At 40.7% G+C, this 16,686-nt stretch overlaps 1 protein-coding gene across 2 annotated transcripts; it reads right to left on the bottom strand.

Annotated features, from left to right (window-relative positions):
* Positions 1 to 1,327: 1,327 nt before the first annotated feature.
* Positions 1,328 to 14,783, bottom strand: LOC116251335 (AP-3 complex subunit mu). 2 transcript variants are annotated; one of them, XM_031625537.2, is made up of 8 exons: positions 14,632 to 14,783; positions 13,672 to 13,771; positions 12,415 to 12,525; positions 5,972 to 6,061; positions 4,353 to 4,600; positions 2,750 to 2,959; positions 2,257 to 2,464; positions 1,328 to 1,791 (listed from the first exon to the last, which is right to left on the bottom strand). In XM_031625537.2, the coding sequence occupies exons 1-8, from the start codon at positions 14,664 to 14,666 to the stop codon at positions 1,546 to 1,548; spliced, it is 1,248 nt and encodes a 415-aa protein (XP_031481397.1). In that variant the 5' UTR covers positions 14,667 to 14,783; the 3' UTR covers positions 1,328 to 1,545. The 2 variants fall into 2 exon arrangements, with proteins under 2 accessions (XP_031481397.1, XP_031481396.1); XM_031625536.2 differs by lacking the exon at positions 14,632 to 14,783 and adding an exon at positions 14,389 to 14,531.
* Between the last annotated feature and the right edge of the window lie 1,903 nt (positions 14,784 to 16,686).

Below are 16,686 nucleotides of genomic sequence, written 5' to 3'. Positions count from 1 at the left end.
ACGCCGTTAACCACCCATTAGCCTGACTACTATGCTATTGAGGCTATTTTCATCTGTCATTCAACTATTGAATTATTTCAATGGCGAATAGCCTGTGCTTCTATTCAAATCGTGAAACCTTCTTTTAAATGACGGGCAACAGTGCAGTTACTGTCAATCTTCTTTTTCCTTAGTTAACTTTCATAAAGTTGCCAAGACAGATTGTCAAATTAATTCTTTTTGGCGCGCCATGCTTGATGAACAACCAACACCAGCATCATCAAATCTCTCACCTAAAGAAACAATCATGCATTTACAATTAAACGTGGGCATCGGGCTGACCGACCCGGCCCGATAATAAGTCGGGCCCCGGCTGGCCCAACATCCAAAACCCAGGCTCGACTTAGAAAACCTGAGTCCAAGCCCAGATTAAATTTAAAAATATATTTTTAAATAAAAATTTATATAGATATAATTAATCATAGTAAAAGATTATAAATATATATCAAATTAATAAAAAAAATTAAAAAACTCATTATCAAGTCTACCCGTGTTCTTTTTTTCCAAGCCCGGGCCCCAATTGGGGCGGGTACCGAATACCCAGCAGCGGCCTGACCCACTGCCCAGGTTTATTTACAAACTATTTCTCCCAACTACTCACATATACTAATGTGGTTACTGGTATTTATGTTTCGTAGTATTTATAATTTATGTGCCGATATTCAGACAAGAACAGGGAAAAAACAAGGCAAGAGGCTTTCCCCCTTGAGGAGCTGATTTGATGACAGCGGCCAAAGCAATACATGCCACCCTCCGGTTTAGAATGTTAGGAAACTGGATGCCTTTCGCAATCAAAATTCATTCCCAAAATTCTGGGTTTTGTATGCTCTGAGCTAGCACGGCACAAGTCGAGACAACTTGGCCTCAACACTAACACACTCGAACAAAACTCAACTCAAGATTGACTCGTTTATGAGCAAGTCAATTTCGAGTTTAAATTTATACTCGCAATGTTATACGAGTTGAGTGAGAACTCTACTCATTTAAACTCAACTTGACTCAATTACATAAGACTGGTTCATCATAGTTAAATTAGTACAAGTTAACAGGTAAAACAAGTTGATGAGCTAAACCAGTTATTAAAATAAATTAAAAGAGACAGGTTAAACGAGTTAAGCAAGTCAAGCTTGAGGTCGACACAATATAATCAACTCGAGCTCGAACTTGTTCTATGAAGCTCGAGTCGAGTTCAAGCTGAGTTCGAGCCAAATTCAAGCTCGAGCTGGCCTTGGCTCGTGTGCAGCCCTACTCGAAGCTAAAAAACAGTAATTGGAAAGACAAACAACAGTAAACAAACAAAAAACTATTACAAAAATGTAAACATAGCAATCCACGGTCTCATCTGCACCATCGTCACCATACACAGCCAGAAAATACCTCGCAAAAAATTGCACAAAGCAGAGAACCACAGAAACCGAAAAAAAATGAAAAAATGTGATTGATTGCCAGGTGTCCTTGCTACAATGACATTTCAAATATATCAAGATGTCACCAGCATGTATTCTACTAGCCCCTTACCTCGTAGATACCAGCACGTGTAAGAGCTCGAAACCCTTTGTATGGTCGGTAAGGCAGATTCAAAAGGTCCAATTTATCAATCTGCAGACCTGAAAGAGCAACACCCATGATCTTGAAACCAACAACAAATGTAGGAAATACATGCATGCGTTCCAAACCGGCTGCCAAGCGCAATGTCCCCGACAATGATGGACCCTTGTCTTTTGGTATTCGGCCTATAGACCATGAACAGACCTGCAAAGACATAAAAAAACAATAAGGTGCTGTTTTCACCAGCAAAATCGTTGTGAGGACACAAATCCTTCATGCCATCCTCCTGCAATGTGGAAAAGGAGGAAAGTGTTTGAATACTAATTCACTCAGAACTCAAACCTTTGGAAGAGACAGATGATGGTCCGCTTTTTCTTCCTTTTTTTTTTTGGCAAATAAAAATATCATTATGAAGGATTGGAGAAATCAGCAAACTATGCAGGAGTTTTATAAATGTTTCCCCTCGTGGGCTTAGTTGACCATGGTCTAGACTCTAACCAACTAGTTTTTGTTTCATTGAAGAGTAGACCAGGATGGACCTACATCCTTGGACTGCTATCCTGCCTATGGACTTTCTTAAGGTAGCAAAGCCAGTGAAGGTGGCAGAAACATGCAGAATTCTAGCCATCTCTCTCTGAAGCAAAAACTCACATGCATGCAAAAACGCACCTTGTCAGCCAGAACATTAACCATTCCATGATTTGAAGTTAAATCTGTTGATACAACGCAAGATGGCAACTGGAATTCAACTGTTATGGAATCAATTTGTTTGCCTGGATCGCAACGCATTCCAACCAGAACATGAACTCGACAAGTCCCAGCATCAGAGCTAAATTGAGGTTTTACATAGATTGGAGTATTCTTCAGATTTGCCACCCTGTAAATAAATAGGTATGAACTGCTTTCAAACTGATGACCATGTCCTAAAACAAGTAGAAATTATTGCACCTGTCTCATGTCCAAATCATCAGCCATATACACGAAGAGATCAGGTCAACGGCCAAGTAACCTGGTGAATCTGCAACACCATCAGGACCACGTTTTCCTTGGTGTACTGTCAGCAGTAAACCAGGAAGGGACATAATGTAGTCTTTAATGGTGCTACACATCCAACAGCAGGTGATATGTGTGTAAATAACAAGGACATAAAACTTAAACGGACCTGTAGCTCATCAGCTTGAACTGCCCATCAGGAGGTACAAATGACAAAATCTGATGTGATTCCCATGGCCTGAACCGAACGCAAGGATGAAACCTCACATCATTCAGGATAGACGGGTTTGCAAAAGACAGTGTCAAGTCAGGAAGACCAGAAAGATGAGAATTTACTTGTACTTCACCATAGATTTCACAGTTGACAAGATGCCCATCTCTGAATAATAAATCGGAATAAAAAAATTAAAACATTAAAAACAATTAATTAGATGTGGGAGATCCATAAGAGGAAAGACATTGCAAAATGCAAGTGGAATTGAACATACATGCACATACTTTCACAAACACAGAATTATAAGTCCAACCACAGATAACAGTAATGTCCAGAACCAATAGATACAAGTAGTAGAACAATGAAATACATTAATCAGGTTGAACAATCCAATATCATTGATGAACTAGTTTTCTGGCAGTTGTCAGGAAACATTCAAAGAGGAAAGTGTGGTTGTCTTGAACTCCTCTGCCATGTAAACCATAGGAAGTAGCTTTTTCAATATCGTATGAAAATTGCACATATTGTTCAAGTATAATAGCTACAAAGTAATTACAGTGGAAGACAGAGAACTTGCAGCAATTTAAGAATGCATTAATAAAAAACGAAATTCTCGAGACAACAACAAAAACTCACTTAAGAGCTGCAAAAGGAGGGAAGATGCAGAAAATTACATATATAATTTCCCCAAACATCATATTAGTCTCAAACATGATAAGTTCTCTAGAATACGTGATCGGGATAGTTCTCAGATATGACGTGTTCTTCAGACTACAAGACCCAGATAATATGTACTCTCAAGTAACACTCTGCCTAAATACCAATGTCATCTTTAAGAAACCGAACAAGATTAAGGGGGAGGGGTTGGTGGGGGAACAAGCAAAAACAAAAAGAAAGGGCTGCCTAAAGCCCCAAACTAGAGTAATCTATGCATTGCACTCAAATAGCCTTAACCACCAAAATAATAGGGAATTCAGAATACACATAGGAAGGGAGCATATGCAGTGCAATATGGAACCCTAAAAAACCAAAATGTTATGTACCAAATGTTCACATCTCTTGGGCCACTAAGGATCATGAAATGTTTACATCTCCTAGAACAGTGCTTAAGTATGAAATTTGCTTCCGTTATAAATGGGCTCAGCAACTCATGTGTACACCATCCAATAGAAAGAGGAGGAGAATATGGCACAAGTTAGAAAACCGAACCACATGTTTGGGTTCCTGCTTAAAACCTTAGCCTAATGGCACATTTCCATGTACTTAAAACAAATAAAGGATCATCCTGAACTCCAGTTCTTTCTGGTTATCAACTTGCCCTGTTACGCATAACATGGTATTGTCCAATGTCTCAGAAGCATCACACGTTATAACATTTTCTATTGGCAAAGTGAGCTGTAAGTCATCCAATTTTCTAAATGCAATTTTCTATAGACATCGATTTGTTTGAATCTGTACACATAAGACAAAAAACCATCAACATATATAAATAAATAAACACATATAGGCAAATAGAAATTGGACCAGTAAGCAGAACCATGGAAAATTTTCACTTGACCTGCTCACTGTTGCATCGAGTTGTTCAACAAGATCAACATAGACCTCATTGTTAGCATGCTTTGTGTTACTTGTTCTCCAAGGAACAGTGGAAGCTGTCGCACTGGGAAGGGTGTTGCTCATGCTTGAACTGGTACCAGTAACAGCATTTAAAACCTTGTTGACAAGATTTGGTGGGGCTATCATCTCCTTCAAAATGTTTGGTTCAGTTGTTAAGGGAAAGCCATTGTCCATCAACTCATCTAAAAGCTGCAAGGCGTGTCAAATATCCCTGTCATTGTTCTCAGATTTAGATAAATCTAGAAAGATCAGTAAACAAATACAACAAGATCCTGGGCAACAAAACTATTTTTGAGAATAAATCCACAAACATCAGGTCCTTAACAATAAGCATCAACAGCTAAACATTAAACAAAAGAACAAAAGATGTTGAAGGAAAATCAATGAATAAGTTAAACCCAATTGGTTTTTTGAGGGGCCAATTAAGAGGAAGATTAATGCTTGCAATCTTCTCTTACACTTAGCTTTCCTAGAAAGGAAAAAAGAGGAAAATGAATGAGAAACTATGAGTCATTTTTTTGCGCTTTGCCTTTCCAAGTTTCACAGCTTTAGTGGTGCCTGAGCTCCTACCAAAACGAATGCATCACTCCAAAAATTAGAATACTTGAGGATCCAAAACTCAAAATTATCTTAAAAAAGGTGAAAAAGTTTCAGTACATTTCATAATTAATGAAATTAAGTTCCTGATTTGAACTACAATGCAGATTTCCAATTGATTTTTGAAACACCTCGCATTTGGCAGAAGCATTTCTTGTTTAATATAAAATATACACAACAATGTCCTTTTAAGAGGTTCAGCTGTTTGCTTTGTTGGTCCTCTTATCATGTCACAGATGAGCTCCCACTAAACCTTGACAAAATCCATCAACGTTCTGTTTCTTTTTCCAATTTTTATAACTACAAGTTGGCCAGACCAAATTGTGTGATATTAAAAAGCTTCTATTATAGAGTTGCTGCACATGCCGGTAAATCCCTAGTTTAGCTCAAACAGCTTCCATAATTCCATGCCATGGAGATTTACCAAAAGTTAAACTATAAAGATTACAGGGCTCCCAATTGTTGTTCGTATATGAGGACTCCTTGTAAGGTTGCATACTCCACTTATCATCATGCTTAGATGTAAAATCCTTTTATACAAGTACTCTTAGGTGAGTTCTTTAGAAGTCTTTTGCAGGCTAAATTTGGAGGGGAAAGGAAATACGTGAATATTAATCAGACTTACAGCAAGAGTCATGTAAGCAGAGGATAGCCCTATACGATTTTGACACTAGTTTATGTCTGTCTCCCCAAAAAATATAACCAAGCTTGTTTTTGGTCAAGCCTGTTCAAATGATGACCTACTAGATTGGTTCAAAATCTATCTAACAGCTAATTTTGTTCCACTCACAAAATCCAGGGAATTCCAAATTTCAACTTACAAACATGTCTTGATATCTAATGCAAAATGAAAACTGCAATCTCATGACAATTTGAAGCAAGACATTGCACAAGAAAAGGATACAAAATATGTATCTTCATATGTGAAAACAGTCAGCAGAACAGGAAGGTCCATTGAATCACCTCATATACAATGACAAAATTATCCTTTATCAAATCTTCATCCAAACTTCCAAGATAATCTGAGAGGACATCTGCTACCCTGCCCAGAAACTGACAGATTTGTTCCATGTTAGAACAAACCAACCTTGCTTTTGGATCCCCTTCACAGCGCAAATGCATGAAAATAAAATTGCTTAAACACACAAAAAGTAAATCGGTCAAAATATCATGAATGTACACAGGTGCCAGATCACAAATAATTCTTAAACGTAATTGCAATATTCTTAAGGGGTTTGAGGAGTGACAAAAGGCCAGCTCCATACACTGCTTTGAGTGCCAATATATGAAAACAAGGTTTTGTGAATTTCTTTTTACAGATGCATGAATCAGAAACATAGTAAATGGAGGTTTATAAGGTTCACCATTACCAAACTTTGGATTTAAAAGCCAAATGTTTAAGAACCAAAAGAAACCAAATAGAGACCAAATAGAGAAGAGCCCGAGAGCTATTGAATCTCACATTCACTTGGCACATTACCTTCTGTACCAATATTCCATCAGAAATGAAAATCCCCAATCTAGTATGCATACCAAACAGTTTGTTACAACGACAACGAAAGAAGCAAGAAAGAGACACTCCATGAAAGAATAGGTGTCTCTATCACAAAAAAAGACTAGTGTCCTATGTGACCGCTGTTTTTCGGGGCTTTGTGTTAGGCTCTGTTTTAGTTTAGGCTTTGTTAGCATTGTTTTATGTAATGTTTGTTTTACGTTATGTTTGAGTTTATTAGGAACCAGCAGTCAGTTTGGATCGGGACCTTAATAAGGACCCGCTTTGCTTTATGTTGTAATCCTTTTTAGACGTGATTAAGCCCTAATGAAAGTTATTATGATGTTTTGTTCTCTCTCTAGATTTCTCTCCCTCTCGTTCCCTTCCTCTTCCTTCACGCACCAGTTGGCCAACAGCCTTGGAGGCTATCAACTGATATCAGAGCCATGACGGATCCCACTGCCGCCATTGAAGACAACGTGACGCTCGCTGCCCTTGAAGCACATCGTGCTTGGACAGAGGAGACTATCATCGAAGTCAACCGCCGATTGCAGACGATGGAGTGCTCACAGGCCGACACCGAAGCCCGACTGCACAGCGCCATCCAAGTTGCTGTCACCGCCGGCCTCTGTGATGCCCTCTAGTCTAACCATAGTCTGCCTGGCCCACCTACGACACCGTCATTGCCGTCCCTTCACACGGTTGCCAGTGATTCCCTCATCGGCACGCCTAGCACTGGCCACGGCACCCCGTCGGGAGCACGTCTCCATGGCCACCCACGCAGCAGCAATGTGGTGGGAGCCATTCTGCCTCCACAACAGCCGAAAGCCAATAGGGGCTTTGGCATTTCCTTCGGCACCTTCGGCGTTACAGGCGGGCTTCGGAACAGCCACAGGGGGCGTTTTTCAAGGCAACATGCACTCAGTGCAAAGTGGTGACAGCCCAGCATCGGCACTGCCCGACCTTCAATATGGGGGAGGAGAATTAAACAGATGGAAGCCAATCAAGATGGATTTTCTGCGCTTCAAATGGGATGACTTGCCTAGCCATTTGTGCAATGCCTCACACTTGAACAAATTCGGGAGAAACGTCGCCAAGGAATCTGCTTTCATTGCTACCAACCGTGGACAGCAGGGCATTCATGTGAGTGCCTTCATATGTACTTGGTGGAGGAAGATGAAGACGTGTCTTGCCCTTCGAAAAGGAGCCAACCGAAGCACTCGGCAACCCATTGGTCGTGAACATGACCATGGGGTTTCCATCACAAATCTCCCTGCACGCACTAACAGGAAATGAGGTGCCTCAATTGATGTGGGTCGAAGGACGACTCAGAGGTAGATCGGTGAGTGTGCTGGTCAATACGGGCTCTACTCACAACTTCATCTATGAGAAGTCGGCAAAGGCACTGGGTTGCAAAATCAATACACAACCCGTATTTGATGTGGTGGTAGAGAATGGCAATACCCTAAAATGTAAAAGACATTGCAATGAAGAAAGGATGGAAATTCAAGGCCATTGCTTTCCTATGCACTTGTACACGTTAGCTATGGCAGGCGTCGACCTCATTTTGGGCATGCATTAGTTACGAGGGCTTGGCGAGGTGGTGTGGGACTTTGTTGGCATGCAGATGCACTTTACACAACGTGACGGCCGTCGACTCACATTATCGACATGAGACCAACGGCTAACGCCAAGATTTTGAGAGGAGCCACCACGAACCTTGCCCTCCTACTCATGAGTCAGGTGAGACCAGGCAAAAAACCGGAAAGCACACCAGCGATAGATGGGGTACGTTTATCCTCACTCCTCAGTGAGTTCTCTGATGTTTTTCCAGTACCTGGGGGGTTACCGCCGCCACGCTCATGCGACCACAGGATCAACCTTCAGCCTGGGGCGACCGCCATCAAGCAATGCCCCTATCGGTATAACTCATTCCAACAGGAGGCACTCAGGCAACTAGTACAAGAGATGCTAGCACAAGGCGTCATTCAGCCGAGCTGGAGCCCATTCGATTCACCAGCATTACTCGTGTGCAAGAAGGATGGAAGTTGGCGATTATGCGGGCTCTCAACGCCATCACTATCAAGGATCGATACCCCACTTCTGTTGTAGAGGATCTTTTGGACGAGATACAAGGAGCGTCATTCTTTTCAAAGCTCGACCTGCGAGCCGGTTACCATCATATTAGAGTACTAGAGGAATACGTGTCAAAGACTGCCTTTCTCACACCTGACAGCCATTACGAGTTCTATGTAATGTCTTTTGGCCTCACCAACGCACCAGCAACATTTCAGTCTCTCATGAATGACGTGTTTAGGCCTTACCTATGCAAGTTCGTCCTTGTCTTTTTTTATGACATTTTGGTGTTTAGCGTAGACGAGGAGACACATTTCAAGTATTTGCACGCCTTTTTATCTCTCTTAAGGCAGCACGTCTTATACGCCAAATTGTCCAAGTGCACATTCGGCATATCTCACGTTACTTACCTGGGTCCTATAATCAGTCGAGGCACTGTCCTGATGGAGGCAAATAAGGTGGCAGCAGTAAAGGAATGACCGTCACCACGCACGGTCAAGCAGCTTCGTGGTTTCCCTGGTCTAGCAGGATACTACTGACGGTTTGTACATAACTTCAGAACCATAGCAGCCCCGCTAACAGAATTGACAAGGAAAAATGGGCTCCACTAGAGTTCCCAAGCAAAAAAGGCATTTGAGGCATTGAAACAAGTGATCACATCGGCACCGGTACTGAAAATGCCCAACTTCAATATCTCCTTCCACGTAGAGGTTGACGCTTCTGACATTGGGATTGGGGCTGTTTTAAGCTAGAACCAGCACCCACTCGTATTTTCAATCGCGCCATGGGCTCAAATTTCCACAGTAAATTGTCCATGAGCAGATGAGCTGATTGCTATAGTCATAGCCGTGCTGGGTTGATGACACTATGTCTTGAGGCAACACTTTGTGGTCCTCACAAATCACCATAGCCTGTGCTACTGCCTACAGCAGGCGACTTTGCTTCCCAAGGTACAAAAGTGGGTATTAAAACTGAGTAGCTTTGATTTTGAGATCAAGCACCGAAACGGTAGAGACAACATCGTCGTAGACGGACTATCAAGAAGAGGTGAGTGGGAATCCTCTGGTCAGTGTTTTCATGTGATCTCTATACAGTGTGAGATTTGGGATCGGATAGCCCAAGCACACGGCATCGCAGCTTTGGTTCAGCGCATTCGCACCGCCATGCAAGATGATCCCACGCACAAATACATATACAAATGGAGGCCTCCTTACCTATACTTCCAGGATTGCATTTATATACCCACTGACACGGACTTGTCAGGTATCTTGATAGCGCATTTCCACGACTCCAAAGATGCAGATCAAGAAGGGGTGGAAGGGACATATCGCTGCCTACAGACTGCATTCTTTTGGCCAGGTATGAAATGACAAATTTGAGACTATATTAAAAGGTGTGATATTTTCTAGCATTACAAATATGAAACACAGAGACCCGCTGCGTTATTGCAGCCGTTACCAATTCCTGAGCAATTTTTGGGAAGATATTTCAATGGACTTCATCGAAGGCCTACCTTGGTCGTGTAGGAAATCTATGGTGTTAGTGGTGGTTGACCGGTTGTCCAAATATGCGCATTTTATTGCTCTGAGTCACCCTTTCTCAACCAAGACTGTCGCATATGCCTTCCAATAACATGTGAGAAAGCTACGTGGCATGCCTTGGTCCTTATCAGTGACTGAGATTCGGTGTTCCTTAGTGCGTTTTGGAGAGAATACTTCCACTTACAGGGTACAAAACTAAAGATGAGTACGGCCTACCACCTGCAGATGGATGGACAAACAGAGGTAGGCAGGGCAACGTCCAAAGGCGTGGGCAGATTATTTATCATGGGTGGAACTGGCATACAACACTGGCTGGCGCACTTCCACAAATACAACCCTCTTTGAGGCTGTCTACGAGCGACCACCACCTGCGGTTCACCGTTACTTGCCAGGTACAGCACGAGACGACATGGTAGACACTCAGTTACGTTGTTGAGATGTCATCTTGAAGGACCTAAAGGAACATTTAGTTGCAGCCCGAAATCGCATGGTCCTACAATATAATAGCTGCCATAGAGAAGTGATGTTTCAAGCGGGCGATTGGTATTCTTGAAGAGGCCCCCACAGCGTACCACGCGCTTGAGAGGAGCCGAATAGCAAAAGCAGCTCCCTCGTTATGTTGGGCCCTACAAAATCAACCGAAGGTAGGTAAACTTGCTTACAAGCTCTTACTTCCTGAGAGAAGCTCTATACATCTGGTGTTCCATGTATCCAAACTGAAGCTCTGCACCAACGATCCCACCGGCGAAGATATCGATTCTGCCCCCATCTTAGAAGAAGCAACTGACCTTTCAACTTTTCGACGCATCGGCATGAGGAAGGTAAAAGTAAACGGAAAGTGGCATCACAAATGGCTTATTGAATGGCTATCCAATGAAGACGCACCAGCAACATGGGAAGATAACGAGGACATTACATCTTGTTTTCCATTATTCAAACGTTGATGACAAGGTGTTTCTCAAAGAGGGGAGTAATATGTTAAGCTCTGTTTTAGTTTAGGCTTTGTTAGCATCGTTTTATGTTATGTATGTTTTACATTACATTTGAGTTTATTAGGAACCAGTTATGTTCAGTCAGTTTGGATTGGGACCTTAGTAAAGAGCCGCTTTGCTTTATGTTGTAATCCTTTTTAGGCGTGATTAGCCTTAATGGAAGTTATTATGATGTTTTGTTCTCTCTCTTGATTTCTCTCCCTTTTGATTTCTCTCCCTCTCATTCCCTTCCTCTTCCTTCATGCACCAGTTGGTCGATAGCCTTGGAGGCTATCACTTTGTTTATAGGGAGAAAGATCAGAAGCCACAGCACTTGGAATGCTAGCACAAAGGCAATAAGAGTGCTCCAAAAGCTATGTGATATGGACAGAGTATTTCGTTTCATATCTGATAGAAGTTATGAAGGGAAGAATCATAAACATGGTCACTTGGTCATATCCCTGTATCATCAACTATACCATGTGACGTAGTCAGTTATTAGTTGAGCTTGGGACCTTGGGCTGCCATATCTTATAGGTATGTCAACAATCTCATGGAGTGAAGTACCACATCCCATGGGAGTAAATAAGATGAGGTCATTTCCATGGCTATAAGCATGTATCTGATGTCACCATCATTAGAGAAGAAAAATGTTTCATGGTGAAAATTACCACTATACTCCATTTTTTTGGGGAGTGTCAAACTGTTCAGAATCAACGTAAAACCTTGAGTGCCTCATTTATTGACAGACTGCTCAACTTGGTTGCGTGGAACAAAATATGGGAGAAGGATGGTTGCTTTCCCTATTCTATTTCTACAATTAGATAGTTTGGAAATTGGATCATTTAACCTAAAAAGTTCTCATTTCTCACATATGCAATTCCACGCTCAGTGGTACCTTCAGATAAGTTGGTAATACACCATATTAGCTGACATGATACTTCAATTATGAGTGGATGCAATACCTCTCACTCTTATATTAGAAAGTGTAACCTAGTTTAACATTGTCAATCTTAATAGAAACAGCCACATGAGGAAATAACACTAACAGGACTTTAGAAGATTGTTACAAATTAAGCAAGCTGCTCAGAGTATTTTTGGGCCCATTTTTTATTTATATAACCACGCAAGGGAAAGATAACGTCACATGCAGTGTGTGACAAGAATGTCAAACAGAAACATCATATTCTAGCAATAATTAATTAATGAAAAATTATCTTTAATCAGATAAATTTGTAACTACTGGAAGTCCGTCTTTAACTGCACAATTGCCAAAATAGTCATTCTAACTCTATTACACCTGTGATTGGAAAAAGGATTACTTACATCTAGTGCCATTAATGGCGGCATTTCAACCTGTGAACATCCTAAAAACGTAATCCCCTCTCGAACAATTTGGAAGAGATAATGTGTTGGTGAAGCAATTACAGGAGGAACCTAGTTAGTAAAACAAAACAAAACAAAAACAGCCATTATAAAATAATGAATGATTGAAAGTTTCGAGAACAGAAGTACATCTCAGGTACAGCAAGAACAAAAACACCAATAATTACTCAAAAAACAATTACTCGTTCCAAAGAAAATAAAGGGAATAGGTGACATGGCAAGGCAAAATTACCAGAAGAAATATAGATGCAGAAATAAGAAAAACTTCATATACATGAATTTTATGCCTTACAAGTTACAACACATGGCAAGATTATGAAAATGAAGATCAAAGTTTTCCATGACACCACTCATCAGAATCATCAGTTCCAGACATAACATCATACATCCATTGAGAAAGCAAAATTATGGCTATACTATGGCTCTACTCCATCACCAAAAGGCAGAGAGATTGGTCTTTGACAAGAAGTTAACAGTAGACATGCATATGCACTTGTTCACAACCTTGTGAATCACAAGCACATGCATCCTACCTGTGGATGCACACACATACACATCCACAAACACACACATACACGTATATATATTTGTGTGTGTGTGTGTGTGTGTGTGTGTGTACCCATATTAAGGTATAAGTAGTTAAACTTGTTATGTTCAATATTTTCCATATCTGTTCTAATGAATTGCCTAGACAACTGTTAAAAGCACAACACCTAAAAATACATGGCTACTTCTTAAGTTGACTTTGAAAGTTTCAAATGACCTTTTTTATCAAGAAAAATAACCATGCAGCAAAAAATAGAACTCTATTCAGTGGTCTATTGATATTCTCAATTAGTTGTGAGCCAACTAGTTTTAACTTTTAAACATAATTAGTAAAAATTTCAAGGTTGGAAAGTATGTATACATGGACGGCTCTCGCATTATCGCATATATGGACATGTGCATTACACGTTTTCTGTGTGCATGCATGACGTGCATGGATTTGTGGATCCATATTTAACAATGTGTATGGAACCATTGCATATTCGAGTGTAACGCAAGGGTGTACATGTGTATTTGTCGAGCAGGAAGAACACTTGCTAATTATAGATAGCTCCAAAACAATAGGGAATCACCTACCAGAAACCAAACAATCTTAGTATGAAACCGAAGTAACATTTTTATGACTAAATTTATAGGTTTAGGAATTGTTACCTTAGAAGAACCACCTTGGGACAAAACATGCCCCCAAAACCATGAACATATGGATCTGTCCACTTGATGTCCTGTCCATTGCTTCTCAAGCATTACCTCCCTACAGAATGTACAAGAAACTATTATTTACCACCACTATAACTGAAGTCTCTTAAAAAAATACCTAAAAACAATAACCGATTACACAACTACAGAGAAACATGTTCGTATATATTTCCATTATCCTATTGGGCGAATTACGTGAACTCTCATTTTCCAAATCCTAGATGCTACGAAGGACAACCCGTTTTCACCACAAACCTAACGACCAATCTTTGGGATAAATAATCACGAATTTCTGAACGTCACCGTAACAAAAGCAAGAAAATACCAACTGATCCACAAAATATTAAACTGGAGTAGTGAACCAAAGACATTAGTAGCAATTTTGCAACCACAATTAAAGCAATAAATCCTGAGACAAGAACGATATGTTAGCGAACAAAGATCGACGTTTTCAGATCGCCTTCAAATTATCCATAGAAAAGTGCAGGTTGTGATTAAAAAAAAAAAGGATCTTCCCATCAAGATGGGTCCAAAAGCCCGACAGCGAAAACATGGATTCCCATCTTGTCCCCTTTTCTGACTGTGAATCGCATAAAGAATCTCAGGAACTACGCAGAAAAAATAAGGGTTCCAGATAATGGATGGAATTTGGTCACTGTCGAAGGAACTAACTCATGGACGAATAGCTCCGACACAGAATTGAAGCGGAACTTGAGACGATAAATCATGCCAACCATCAATTCTCAGCAACAACTCCAGAAAACCAATTGCATTCAAAAGAATCACTCCGATCAAATTCCATCACCACTCAATAGAACACTTTCCAGAGAAAAAAGGAAGCATATCAGAAGAACGAAGAAGAATCAAGAAAAACAAACAAGGAAAGGAAGATAGTAAACAGTAGGATCTACATACCCAGAATCGGAGAGGAGGAAGATGCATTGCAGCATTCTCTCGATAACTTTTTCCCGGGAAATTGTTCCCGCTCGCTTTTCTCTCGTCGCGGAACCGGTGGAGTTTCTCGGTAAACAAACTCGGAGCGGGCCGAGCACTTGAGGGTTAATCGGGTGGAACCTGGCTTGGAACCGGCCGGTTGCAAATCCAATCCATGTTGGAACTGTGCTAATACTGATACTCGGAATCCAATTCTATTAGATCTGGATCAGCTAAAAGCATTAAAAAAAAAAAAAAAAACAGACTGATACATTAATTAGGATACATTTGGATCACTTATCATTACGAACACAAAAATGGGATGCAATGCAGTTACAAGGGAGAAAAATCTCAAAAGCAATAAGGCTAATTTTTTTGTTAGTGTCTCGACATGCATTTATACAATAAAATGATTTTGTCCTCGTCATTATGTACTACACGTATCGCTATTTAAGGAATATTGAAAAAATAGACACAAAATGCTTCTTTTTTTTTTATACAAAATCAGCGTCGATCAGTTTAAAAAACTAGAAGGGTTGAATTTTAAGACTTTGACTTTGTATACAGCAAGAACTCAATTCTGAGGGCAAAATATTGGTATAAACTAATTTCACTTTTATTAAATAATAATATAATAACAATGCAAGTTAACGAACAAATCACGAGAAAAGATGGAGAAGGCACCAAGTTAAAGACCTTAGTTGAAGGTTTGTCAACTACAACCTTACCATAAAATAATAACTATCAATACCAATAATGAAGAAAAAATGATAGTACCATTGTCAGCTTGTGGGCAATCAACGGAAACCATATATCTCTTGATTAAGAAGCAGAAGCAATTCTGGTTGTTGTGGCGACGCCAAACCAACTATACTCTTAACAACCTGTAGTGCAGTTGATGTAGCTAGCATGTGACACACCGTGGTCAAAGGGAGCCCTCCCTTCTTCGAGCGACTTGGTGGAAGCTTGCTCGCCTCCGCCACCTGTTCAACACCACGCGACTCTCAACGTCTGCCCTTCGCCAGCACACTGTCCACCATTGCTGTAGCCTGTCGCTGCTCGACTCTCAGCAGCGTCGCCTCCCTCCGCCCGACTGTCGGCAGCGTCGCCTCCTCCGTAGCAGCGACAGGTAACCGTCGCCCCATTGTATCCTTACCATTTTCCTTTTCCTGATGACGATTCCCCCCAACCCAATGTTAGTCCTTCTAAGCTTGTTGTGCACAGCATCGCCCAGAAGCTTGCTCGCCTCCCTGCTCGACGAACATCACCACCGACTCCATGAATAGGTCATTCCAGCCCTTGACTCATCACAGTTAGGTAAGCTTCGGCGGCTAAGCCTTTTCCTTTTCCTGATGACAAGTTCTCGTTAATCTTTTCGATTTTTGCTGGTGAGCCTCGCCCGACTATCACTGTCAGACTATAGTTGCAGTCATCTTTTGCATTTGTTAGGTGTGAGCTTTAATTACAGAAATAGTTCATCTTCTAAAGGAACATGTGGTAAAAGCATTTGAATTTGCTCTTTCTGTGGTTTGTTTTTTATTGTTCATGATTTTGATTTCAAGAAGCAGAGTATATTGGTCTGTTTTTTATTGTTCATGATTTTGATTTCAGGGCCAATGCTCATTAGAATCCGATATTCTATTGTTGTATCCTATTTTCGGTCGCTCTACTTATCGAAGTTGTCATTGTAATTGTGGATCCGTTTCACCAATTTTATGCAACAAACATGGTTTTTGGCATTTAAAGTCTTCATTTGAGTTCTACCAAACGAGTGTGGACAAGTTTGCTCTATAATTTCTAATAAGTCCATTCATGCGTGACCTCTCCATGGTACTTTGACAATCAATGTTTGAGCATACCCACTTGCAGAGTCAATGCTCAACGTTGCAAGCGTAGTGTTTCTCACCAGGACGAATGGAACGGTTGCTAGTGCTTGCTCAAGCATCTGTTTAAAGAGCGCAATTGTTTAAAGAGCTTGCTCTTGGGAATTTCTTCCCTCATGCATATACAAAACCAAACGTATACATGATCATGCTC

Source organism: Nymphaea colorata, chromosome 3 (assembly GCF_008831285.2).
Source record: "Nymphaea colorata isolate Beijing-Zhang1983 chromosome 3, ASM883128v2, whole genome shotgun sequence".
In the NCBI taxonomy this organism is placed as follows: Eukaryota; Viridiplantae; Streptophyta; class Magnoliopsida; order Nymphaeales; family Nymphaeaceae; genus Nymphaea; species Nymphaea colorata.
Note: the sequence above shows the minus strand (reverse complement) of the source record. Positions and strands in the feature narration are given on the sequence as shown.

Bases quoted from the DNA above. Each gene is read 5' to 3' on its own strand.
- LOC116251335 (XM_031625536.2), bottom strand. From the start codon at position 14,453: ATGGTTGGCATGATTTATCGTCTCAAGTTCCGCTTCAATTCTGTGTCG. The intron at 4,601-5,971 runs GTGATTCAATGG...CACGCCTTGCAG, and splicing joins ATTTTGTCATTGTATATGAG to CTTTTAGATGAGTTGATGGA. The intron at 2,960-4,352 runs GTCAAGTGAAAA...TTTATTATTCAG, and splicing joins CTCGATGCAACAGTGAGCAG to AGATGGGCATCTTGTCAACT.